Raw genomic sequence first — 12,954 nt, 5'->3', positions numbered from 1 at the left:
AAAGCTCTGGAATTTTTATAAAAACAACAAAATACCCAGCACTCAATTCATAGTCTGGCATCTAATCAAAAATTACCAGGCATGCAAAGAAGCAGGAAAATACAGTCCATAATGATGAAGAAAAATCTATCAAAACCAACCCAGACCTGACATACATATGAAAATTAACAGGTAAGAATATTAAAACAGTTAATTATAACTGTACTCTCTATTTTCAGAGAGTTAAGTAGCAATACAGAAGATGTAAAAATGGTTCAAATAAAACATTGTAGGTGAAAACTATAATGTGGCAGATAAAAAATACTGAATAGTACTGATGACAGCCTAGACAGTGCAGAAAAAAATTTAAGTGAACTTAAAGACACTAAAAACTATCTAAGATAAACACTGGGGAAAGAAAGAGAATTATAAAAAATGAATTATCACTGAGCTAGATAGGACAATCTCAAGTGGCCTAATATACGTATAACTGGAGTTTGCTGAAAGGGGGGAAGAAAAATATTTGAAGAAACAATGACTGAAAAATTTCCAAATTTGATGACAACTGTAAACCTACAGATCCAAGAAACAGCAGCAGCAGCAATGAGGCTTTCTAATGCTTTGGATGGAAATAATCCCTCTTTCTTACTTAGTACTAGAAACACTGCTGTCTATTAAAAAGTATTTTCCAATCCAAGTAAATATCTGATGACAGAGATATTCTGGTAAAATTTATCTGAGCAAAACAGTCATACTCCAACTCAAAGACAAAAAGAGTTTTCTAAGAGGCACATTTGGTTTCCTTGAGTTTATGACTTAGCTGACCTAGATCAAGGGACATTCTGAAGTTTCCACTTGGAATTACAGATTTTTCTATTTTAATAGTCACATAAAGATATTTAATAGAAAACTCTAATACCAAGAACTTTTTGAAACTGAAGGTTTACTTTCTGACCTGAAGCTAATATTTCTTGTCCTGGTACAATTGGAAACCACTTGTTTCCAATTATCTCTATAAACGCTTAGGACCAGACATCTACATTGTAAGTACAAGCTACCAATCTGGGAAGGACTGCGGGATCCAGACAAGAAGACAAAGAGGAGAAAAGTGCCTTAACTGGAATGAGAAGGGAGGGCTGACAGTAGGATTCCCTTTATTATTTATATTTGTTCAAATATTGTTCCTCGAGTTCTACACAGCTCTGGAGGCATTGCTTTCAATACAGTAAAATAATCATGAAATGAAAATTAGTCCAATCTGAAAATATTTGTTTAATACCACTGGGTTCTCAATTAAACCATAAACAATCATGTGAACAACAGGAAAGGGTTCCTCCATAATTTTTGCTTTTTGAAGTCCCAAATAAAGCTTTCTTAGTCATGCAGAGTTTCTCAGGTAACTGAGATCAATGCTTGGTAGGTTTCCTTTTCCACTATTTTACTACAGTCTTTAGACATACTTACATATAAATCTTAGAGATTCATACAGTCCTTGAGGATCCTAACTAACTCCATGGAATACAAAATTCTTAAAGAAAAACATATTCTCTTATTTAAAAAAAATTCATTACAAACACAAACATACATAGAATTAGAGGTTGCTGGTTTTTGTTTTTTTTTAAAAGAATACTACCACCACCTTCGACTTTTGCCAATTTCTAGTCTTGCCACCTGATTCCTAGTTGACCCAGATATAAACATGTAGAATAATCTTTTCAAATCACAGGTACCACTACCCGTGTTTCATCAATCTCTTGAAGAGAACGGAGCAAAAAAACAAACACACATTTAAGAGTCAATATTTATTCTGATTAATATTTTACAAAATTTGACAGATTTAATTTATGTAAGGAGAGCTAATTTATTAAACACTTTACAGGTTTTTCTTTCCACAGAGTAACACGTTAAGTAGCAAAATAATACTTGGCACAGTTATAAATAAAATATAAAATAAAAATATCCATAGCTTAAGTATAATAATGATGCTGTTTTACGCCTATTAATATTTCAAATAAATTCCTGGGAACAACAAAATAAGGAAAAAATTCCAAAGAAGTAATTCATGTTTAGAGCTGAGAAATAAGTTCCTATTTGCTAAAAGTATGCAATGAAGCTGATACGAACTATTCCCCAAAGGGTCACCTTCATACACAACTTTAGAACGGGGTTAAACTGGTTCCACACACAGACCTACAAAATAATTAGATGGTACACAGAGGCATGGTTGGCTCCTGACCATCAGACCATTTCTGAGTTATAAATATCACTGGTACTATGAGATGGCTAGTACTGAAGCATTAACATTGCTAATATTTTCCATGTATACATCTAGAGTTTTGTTTTTTTTCTATTTAACTGAAAGACATCTCCTTTGCACTGGAAAGAATATTGTACCATAAAGAAAGAACATGGTAACAACACTCTCATCCAAAGTCTGAGAAAACCACCATTGTATTTGACTGTTAATAAAAATGTATTCGATAAAAACTGCAACTGAGTCTTCACGTGAAGTGGCTCAAAATACAAAAAATTAAAATGAATTCTAGCCTTTTATAAATAACTTTGAATTTAAAAATTATCTAAAATTTCCCCCAATTAGTAGTCAAAACTAGCAGAGACATTTGTAAAGTTAACCAATTTTGTACACTCTATGACAAAATGGCACAATGCTATTGCCACCCCACACCCATCTCTTCCCTTTTCAAAAATAAAGTACGTATGCCAATTTTCTAATATTAAAACACTCAAGTACACTAAGAGTAATTTTTTTGATGTATGACTTATGCTCAAAGAAACTACTATATAAAAATGGTACTTGGAAATACTGAACATCAACTATATACATTTTCACTGCTCCTCTTACTAAGGCAAGGGGCGGGTATACCACTAGACTGCTTTAATACCTGTAATCTGCATTTTACAGAGAATACTAACTTTACCAAGCATCAGACATGCAGTGAACTTGCAAGGTATAATGCTTATTAACAGCGATACTGAACATCACTAGAAGCTCATTAATTATCTCCCTTTTCTTTTTGGTTGGATAAAATGAAATGAGCAGCTTTAAATACACTAACACATAGAGACACAAAGAGAAAACTATTTGATAAATTATTTATATGCAGATACGCAATCTTTACACTGGTCTAGGATCTGTCATTGGTCTGACCACCCTCCCCCAGGCCATTCCCTCTCACAGGTTTCCCACAGGTTGCTCGAACCACAGTTTGCTACAGCGCTTAAGAGGACTAAACCTGTAAACAATAGTTATGGAAGCAGTGACCAACAGTTCACCATGAGAGTATGGAAATGCTGCAACAAAAATTGATCAGTGCATTATGTTTGACAATTCGAAAATCTTTCTGAAATTGTTTCAGACAGCATTAACAAATTTCAAAACATTCAATATTGGGAAAATTGAAACAAACTTAGGGATAAAATTCTTTCTGATAGGTCATTCTTTAAAAAACAGAATATACTATTAGCTTTTCTTTTATTCACATGTGCTGTATGTACAGAGATCATGCTCCATCTTTAGCTAGACTCCATTATTTTGTCTACACTTTATTTTGCAGTATAGCCATTTATCTCTATTATTGAGAATTTTGCATTAACTTATTTGTTCTGCCTTTTCTTGAAAATAGCTCAACTCTTAAAAAACTGGACTATGTGCACATCAAATTAAATTCTAATTTATGCTTTACTGGATAGTGTGTGCCAGTATACATACTATGTATGAGGTGTATCATGCACTTAGTAGGGCTTTTAAGTTGAACAAAATAACATGACTTACTATACTCATGCAAGTGCTTTATTATCAGACCATAAAACCTTAGAGCAAGGTTACTAAAAATTATTTCACTGAACTAGAAATATATCAGCATTGCCAACAGCTGATAGCAATAAAATACTGTTAGCACATTTTTTGGTGAACATTATTTTCTTGTGTCTTTGAAGACACATTACAGTAGATCCCTAATAAAACCACATGATTTTATCACAGTATTTACATGTACATTCTAACACGTACATAATACTAGTCTGAAGCAATTTAAGACAACTTTCTTGGAATTAAATGCAATACTAATAGTGGATTGCATCATAATATTTAGCTGTACACCATAAATTGAGTTTTAGCTCGAATCAGGCATTTCGGATCAGTATACCATGTCTGTCAACAGAATAAGTTCACTCTTTCTTCATGAAAAATGTTATGAGAACAAAACCAAAAAGTTGAGTATTTTGTGAATTCCCACATTAAGAACCATTAACATTCTTTTTAAGATCTTTATTCTTCCCAGAAGTGGCAGTGTGTTCTGTCCATGTTTACTTTTGTTAATAAAAGTGTTGAAAAAAAAGACTGTAAAATTCACTGTTAGCCCTACATATAGCATGCTATTTGTTCAAAGGATGTGGATTCGAGTGTGAGAGAGACACGGACAGACACAATTTTCAGGCACCACTCAGCAATATGCTTCATAGGATAAAGATGCTGCTACACGAGCTGGTACCCAGATCCTGATATTTGGTCATATTCTATGGTATACTGCCTGGTCCAGTCCACAATAACAGGACGAAAGAGGCCACAGCATCGAAATTCAAAGAAGTCTATAATATTCCTTACACATCCATGGCTAAACACCACCCCCCACCAAAAAAGAAAAAGAAAAAGAAAAAGAAAAAAAAGTCTATTAGTACAATAATTTAATATGAGTTTAATATCATTTTAATGTTAAATATATATTTTTCAAAACTTAAAAACTCAGGTTTCCTGCCAGAAAGAACCTGCTTATAACTCTACAAAATATGTATGCATTCATGTTTCTTCATGGCTCTGATTTTTCTCTTTTGCTAATACAATGGGTTATACAATTATATATTAAAGTTATTCAAATGTGCATTTCTTTCATTCCTGTGTGATACGCAATTTTTGAGAAAACCTTTCCTTGACCAGTGTTTCTCTGGCAAGGAGACAAACTATATCCAAAATTGAGAGAGTAAAAGACAAAATAATATCAATAGCATAAACTTGACAGTGTACCTAAGAATAGCAATTTAAAAAAAGAAATATCAAGGAAAGTTCCCAAAATTTTAGAACTTCAAGAATACCTTTGGAAAAGCAGTCAGTTTTACACCTTATATAATTATTGTGCCTATGGGAGAATTCTCAAAACTACTCAACCGACTCTATTATTTTTGCTTTTATTTAAAGGTTTACATGCTTTCCACAAACATGCAACAATTAATAGTACCACAAAAGCTTGATGGCAGTAGACAAGCAGCTTGAGTAAAACTCAAAGTTTTAAATATTTCTATTATTAGGAAACTATTGTTTCTTAACTTTGAATTGAATGCAAATTAAAATATATATATATATATATATATATAAATAAAACAATAGGACAGTCTCTTCAATAAATGGTGCTGGGAAAACTGGACAGCCGCATGCAAAAGAATTAAACCGGACCACTATCTTACACCATACACAAAAATTAACTCAAAATGGATTAGACTTGAATGTAAGAACTGAAACCAGAAAACACAAGTGGTGAGCTCCTTGACATCAGTCTTGGTGATGAATTTGTGAATCTGACACCAAAAGCAAAGGCAACAAAAGCAAAAATAAATAAATGAGACTACATTAGACTAAAAAGGTTCTGAACAGCAAAGGAAACCCATCAACAAAATGAAAAGGCAACCTACTGAATGGGAGAAAATATTTGCAAATCATACATCTGATAAGGGGTTAATATCCAAATCTATAAAGAACTCACACAACTCAATAGCAAAAAAGCAAACAATCCAACTAAAAAATAGGCAGGTGATCTGAATAGACATTTTTCTAAGGAAGCCACACAGATGGCCAACAGACACGAGAAGATGCTCAACGTCACTAATTTTTAGGGAAATGCAAATCAAAACCACAATGAGATATCACCTCATACCTGTTTGAATGGCTATTATCAAAAAGACAAGAAAAGCAAGTGTTGGTGAGGATGTGTAGAAAAGGGAATTCTTGTGCACTGTTCGTGGGAATGTAAATTCGTGCAGCCGCTGAGGAAAACAGTATGGAGGTTCCTCAAAAAATTAAAAAGAGAACTACCATATGATCCACCAATTCCACTTCTGGGTATTTATCCAAAGAAAATGAAAACGCTAACTTGAAAAGATATCTGCACCCCATGTTCATTACAGCATTATTTACAACAGGCAAGATATGGAAACAACCTAAGTGTCCATCAACAGATGAATAGATTGAAAAAATGCGACACATACACACACACACACACAATGAAATGAAATTCAGCCATTGTAAAGAAGAAGGAAATATAGCCACTTGTGATAACATGGATGGACCGTGAGGGCATTATAAGTGAAATAAATCAGACAAAGAAAGACAAATACCACATAATCTCACTTACATGGAATCTGAACAACCAAACTCGAGCTCACAGATACAGAGAACAGACTGGTGGAGGGCAGAGGCTGGGGGTGGGGCTGGGCGAGATAGGCGAGGGGGGTTCAAAATGTACAAACTTCCGGTTCTAAAATAAGTAAGCCCTGGGGATGCAGTGTACAGCATGGTGACTATAGTTAATATTGTACTGCATATTTGAAAATGGCTAAGAGAATAGATCTTAAAAGTTCTCATGACAAGAAAAAAAAATTTTGCAACTATGTATGGTGACAGACGTTAACTAGATTTTAGCGGTGATCATTTTGCAGTATATACAAGTATCAAACCATTACGTTGTATACCTGAAACTAATAAAATGTCATATGTCAATTATACTTCAATTAAAAAAAAAAAGAAAAGAAAACTAGGTGTGTGGAAATTTTTGTGTCATTCAGAGGGCAAATAAAGTAAGTAATCTGCACCAAAAAGTAGTTGCCCTAGAGTCTGGGAAATTTCCCTAAATAATGAATTTTAATCAACTGTATTTTTGAAAATCTTATTTCAATTTTCTGGATACATTCATTTTTGAATGAAAATTTATAAATTGATGGAAAGGTTAAAGAACAAATACTAAACGTTAGTAGGTCAATAAAGTTTGAATTGTATAATTAAGGAAAAAACGAATATCACAAATTTATATACAGTTAATGTGATAAGTATTAAAGTTATGGTGAACTAACCAATGTTTCATCTGGCAGAAATCCTGGTATTTGGTATGTTTTATAAGCTATTTTACACATTGTTAAGTAAAATAAATATTCCCTGTTTCATATATTATTGCCATTCTTAAAGAAAATACTTATCTTTGATGTACTCACTAGATATTTGCTGAGTTTAGTTAGTGAGGAACTTTATATGTCAAGAGAAAATATTAAATTCATAGATAGGTACGTACTTGAATGGGCTTTCAATAGATGTTGTTGTGACTTTAAAGTGCTTGTATCTTCTGGCATTCATTCTTTCATTTGTAGTAATACCTAAACATGATATCTAAGAGGCAAGAGAAAGCAAACCATTAACTCTCTGAATATTTAATATAAAACAAGTTAATTCTCAAGAGGATCAGGATGGAGAGAAAAATGATGAAGTCTGTTTCTGGCTTTCCATCAGGAGATCATCAAGCTGGTTTACACGGTACCATCTGACTCTGTGAGAAGTAGCTGGTTAAACAGGGAAAATATTTAAAAACAGGTCACCTGGTATTGTGTATGTAGAGGCATGGACATTATGTACATACTACTCCATCAGCCCCTTTAAGAGGGAGCTTTTTAAAAAATCCTAATTAAAAAAACTCTTGAATAAATACTGATATTTGTAGGTAATAAAATATTAAAACACACACAAAATTAATGGAACCATCAGTCTAAGCTCACACTTATATCCAACTGGATGTATGTAAACCAGGAAAGAGAAATAAAAAGTTCTGACAGGAGTAGTATTGAAAGTTAAAAGTTCATAATATAAGAAGAGGGAGAGCTGGAGAGCAAGAGTGAAGAAGAAAGGAACAGCAAATTGAAAATTTTAACTCTTGAAAAAATTTTAATTACTGAAAAGTAGGAATGGTTATAAAGAGAATACATTGTTATCTTTTAAGCAAGGAGTGAATTTTTAAGAGTTCTCAGCACACTAAAGAACAAATAATGCACTTGCACATACCTGATACATCTGACACATGAGTAATACAGCCACCCACATGAAATGAAAAACACTGTTCAGAAACATCCAAAACATCCAGGGTGAACATGTGGCAATTTGAGTAATATATGTCCAAAATCCATCCTTGGTATAACTGGTCTCACAGTGGAGTCCCCAGTCTAAAATCAGAGCAGAACTCAAATTTACTCAATAATCATCCAAGCACCTCGTGTGGACATTTGTGGTAGGCACCACTTAGAAAACACGATCCAAGAATTTAACTGATGACTTTCAATGCAAGTATTTTTATACTCTTAAATAATCCCCTTGTACATGAATGAAAAAAACGTATCAAAAGCAGAAATAGAAAAAGGAGCAGGCAATCCTAAAAGCAAACAAACCTGTACTGTAACGATATACAGTTTTTATTTGATTGGTATTGCATACATACAATATGTAAAAAAACAATTCCTTTATACAAAGATAAGATGATACAGATAGATATGTGAGACTTCTTTGGAGGGGAGGAACATAACACAAGATCACCTTGGTGAGGGGGGCTTTTTCCAAAACAAAATCTACTCTTTGAGAGATGCTGCCATAAAGAACTGATGTTATTAGTAGGACTATGCTCTCTCTCTCAGGTGTGTTGGGCTGCCAGAAATTAGGTAAAGATCTCTGACAAAATCGTTCTCTCTGTTAATCCCTATTTGAGGAAGTAACCTCCTTTTTCATTAGGGCAATAACAGAGATTATTCTTAACTAGGAAATCATCCAAGACTTATTTTTAAGTCAGTATCTAATACTTCTTTGTGCTAAATACCACCAAGCCCTGAAGGACAGTAACTAATATTTTCATTTAAATTCTTTCCAAATTATGTTCTCAGTGCAATAAAACCCCATCATTTCTTCTAAGATACTATACCCGTATGATCACTGAATGACAACTTATTCTTAACCTTTTAAATATTCTCTAATAGGCAATAATTATACCTTACTCTTCAAAACATTTCAAGTTCTGTGCAAACTTAACTATATTTTCCCAGCTGTTTGGTAAGAAAGAGCAACGTGCACAATCACAAAATCTATAAACTACTAGAGTAAAGCAAGCATGTGATGTGAAAAATGTTGGTGTTTTTTACCCAGAAGCTTTTCAAAGCCTGTTAAAAGATAATTAACTGATAATTCTGTTTCTTATACTCTATGTTGAACATGTCTGACAGTTCTAGATCTATTTTTTCTTTACACTTCATTGTAGTGAGGTGCCCCAAACCATAATTTGTAGTTAAAAGACATTTGTCATTATCATATTTTTTGTTAATATGGAAAAGCATGAGTATGCAAACACGTGTTTTAAGAAGATAAAAAACTAATTGTACTCACAAGAAATACAACCATAAATCATCCAACAGATCATAAAAAGCAAGAAGAATAGGTAGCCCATAAAGTATCTATGGTTGCCTGCACCTAAAGAACAGAACAGAAGCAATTTTTTTTAGCTAAGAAAAAAACAACTGGAAATACACCTAGGGGTGAGGTAGGGGTGATGAAATTCCATGAAAAGTGAGATACACCTTGGACAATAATCACATACATTATTTATTTTACAAAATGTTCTTCAAGAAAATAAATGTTTTAATAAAATTGTTAAAATAAAAGAATGCTTACAATGACACACAAAGATGTAGTGACTGCAATGATATTCATTCAAAAGAGTCTTAAAGAACCAAATAAATCACAAGTTTGAGCTTTAATTCTACTATTTGCCTTGAGGTTTAAATAACCCTATTTTATCTTTAGTTTTATAAACTTTAAAATCCTACTTTTTAAAGGCTTCTCCCCAACATAGTCATACAATCTTTGTAATGTTTCCCTGCTGTCCTCTCATAAAATCTCCAGGGCCACGTCTCAGACCACTTAGTTCATTTCCTCAGACTATGCCATTCTTGAACACTGAGATATGTAGAGTTCTTATCTGTCATTCTTCTCTGCCTCTGTACATAACAACCTTTAAATATTTTTTATTGCCTTACTTTCTGTAGTTTAACTAAAAAACAACACAATCTGCCTCCTTATTGATTTCACTGTTATCCAATGGAGAAAACAGGAAAGAGTAGGCACCAGAGATAATTGATAGAGAAATTATATCAATCTTTTCTAGACATTGATTTTATGATGTCTTTTTCCCTCTCTCTTACAACTGAGTTGACGTCTTGCCACTCAGAAAATAATTGGGGCAACGAGGGGTATTGTAGGGTGCTAGAATGAACCTTCTACACCTACTCTAATATTGTACTTCATTAGTTACCTAGAGTAATTTAAATGAACAATATATTTAGAAATTACTAATAAAACTTACCTACACAGTTGCCCACCCATGGGCAATGATGGTCGAATTTTGCTATACAGCGGTTGCACACACCACAGTGTTTGGACCGCACTGGTTTCCGTATCTGTTAACAGGCATGTTAAAAGATTATGAAAGGCACTATACCTAAGAGAGGAAAGCCGAACAGTTTATTTTCTCAAAATACAATATGAAAAAAAACCAGTATTTTTTGAAAAAGATTATACCAAGGTTTTCAAAGGAATAGAACCAGACAAAAATCACTTTCGTTTAATAAAATTTCAACTGCAACAACAAAGACGCAGAGGATAAGTCTACTCTAAAATATAAATTCCTAAGATGCGGCAGAACCATCAATTCACAAAAATAATTAAGAATCAAAGACCACTTTGCTGGTGCAATGAATGGTACTATATTTAATTCATAGCCCTCAAGTTCCTCAAATATCACTCTTCAGGCTTCTTAATGAAAATGCACTGCAATTAATGGTCATAATACTGGTTGTTGCTTAATAAAATAAAATTGGTTCCTTAGTAAAAGGAAGGTCAATTTAGAAGTGAATAAAAGAGAGCTTTTAAAATTCACATCATTAATAAAATGTCTTCCCAAAGTTTACAAATCTAGCAAAAAATCCCAGCAAGTGTACACGTCTTTCTTTCAGTGAAAGAAATCTGAGATCTCTCATTAAGGTATAGCACATCCTCTGCTGAACTGCACGACCTTATCTAAGAAAGTACAACATGCTTAAGAAGTTTAGGCAGTCCCTGTTTGTTTCAAAAAACATAAAATACATTCTTCAGGTCTTCACAGGCAATAAAAAACTCATGTTTATGATGTTTTAAGTGTTGTGAAATGTTTTTCTCTACACTACTCTAAAGCAACCAAGTGAATACAAGAACTCATTAGTGATCTTCAAAGAGCTGCTAGCCCCAATGCTGGATACATGACAAGAGCTAGAGTTATCAACCCTTGCTAGAAACAAATTTTGTAATATCCTTTATTGGTGTTTCAATAAAAGCACTAACATTTCCCCCAACAGTTTGCATAAATTACACACTATTCTGAGGTACTAAGAAAAAGGCATCAGTGCACTATGAAGTTCTTACACGTATTAAAGCAATCTGTGGACCCAAGAAAAGGCTAAGGTATTCTTCCCCACAGATATGAGACTAAATCTACTGCAGAAAGAAGCAGGAAACATCAAACAAATTTTATCCTTACTTCCAACTCGCAGCTAAGTCTCCCCTTTGGGCAACAGCTGTCAATGAGTTCTGCACAAAGACTGACACAAGGCTCCCAAACACAACAGGTGCCGTAGTTCACTTACAGAGCAATTCATTTTTAGAAAATTCTGATCTACATGTGTCTTGTGTATTTTTCAAAGTAAAGGATATCCATATAATGACAAATACGTCTGTCGATTTGAATTATTTTATAATAGGACAAGCTCTTTATCTTACAATAACAAATTATCTGTGCAGAATGATGCAGCTTATGATAACATAATATATAATAAAATGTTTATGCTACGATGAGAGAAAGTCTTGTTCTTACCATCAGATATTTACTTAATAATGAAACTGTATTGAACAACTCTATATAAAGAACCTGCTTGCTGACTGCAAGACTGATGCCCTCACAATAAGAAATGGTTAGAAAATGTGTTTTCCACTTGGGATATTCTTTCTACAATCATAATTTGGCTATATTTGATAAAAATGAGGGTACTTTTAGAGAGAAAAGATTATGTTTCAATAGATGTTAAATTCTAGTTTTGTTAATTGAGGTCAGTATTTACCATCTAAAACTCTCTTCCCAAATAGCTCTTTGTTACTACGTTATGTTATTGTAAAGTTTAACTGAGTTATTAAGAAGATATCCTAAGCTTGTTTCTGAAGCTGATCACTGTAATCTATCTTTGGATGAAGATCAGGTGCCCCATGATCTATAACCAAGGGGTTATGCATACTGGTAAAAGCATCATTTAAAGGACTGTCTCCAATCTAGATGAAAGGCTTCTTATCAGGTATTCTCAAGTACCTCATGCACAAGGAAACTGAAGGGAATCAACTCTTAAATTCATATTTCCCAATTAAGAAGGGCCTCTGCATTGAACTGTCTACAGAAAAGACTGCTGACCCCAAGTGACAACCACACCAGGATAAGAAAAGAACAGCAGTGGTAGGCAGCTGACCCAAGAATCTGTATCAGCCCTGAAGAACCATCCAACTAATTTAATTGAACTGTTTACCAAATGTTTGTCTTCCTATCAAAATGGAAAGTTATTATTTTACTTTGACCACACTTTTAAGCCCAATGTTCATGATGGAAAGACAATTCTCTAGTGAAGTTGTCTAACTATTCATGACATGTATCACTGCTTGCTTTGAGTGTACTGCTAAAAGCACGTATACAATGTTTGAATGACACTTTGGTATAATTGATTAAATGCATAGCCTATGAAGTGTTAAAAAAAAACAAACCTGTTTGCTATATGGCAAGGATATCAGCAATGTACACCTGACTTTGAGGAACA

The 12,954-nt window shown here is 33.5% G+C and overlaps 1 protein-coding gene across 2 annotated transcripts in view; it reads right to left on the bottom strand.

Annotated features, from left to right (window-relative positions):
* The window catches only part of ZDHHC17 (zDHHC palmitoyltransferase 17), a 125,311-nt gene that overhangs the window by 28,269 nt on the left and 84,088 nt on the right, over nt 1-12,954 (bottom strand). Inside the window, exons 13-17 of one of the 2 annotated variants that reach the window (XM_082636342.1) lie at nt 10,431-10,524; nt 9,455-9,538; nt 8,093-8,250; nt 7,332-7,426; nt 1,795-4,613 (exon numbers count right to left, since the gene is read on the bottom strand). In XM_082636342.1, coding sequence (XP_082492468.1) covers nt 4,475-4,613; nt 7,332-7,426; nt 8,093-8,250; nt 9,455-9,538; nt 10,431-10,524 — 570 coding nt within the window. In that variant the 3' untranslated portion in view covers nt 1,795-4,474. Of the gene's footprint in view, nt 1-1,794; nt 4,614-7,331; nt 7,427-8,092; nt 8,251-9,454; nt 9,539-10,430; nt 10,525-12,954 lie in introns of those variants that run through there. The other variant, XM_082636341.1, reaches the window with a different exon arrangement.

This window comes from Mesoplodon mirus (genome assembly GCF_964341445.2).
Source record: "Mesoplodon mirus genome assembly, chromosome: 11".
Classification (NCBI taxonomy): domain Eukaryota; kingdom Metazoa; phylum Chordata; class Mammalia; order Artiodactyla; family Ziphiidae; genus Mesoplodon; species Mesoplodon mirus.
Note: the sequence above shows the minus strand (reverse complement) of the source record. Positions and strands in the feature narration are given on the sequence as shown.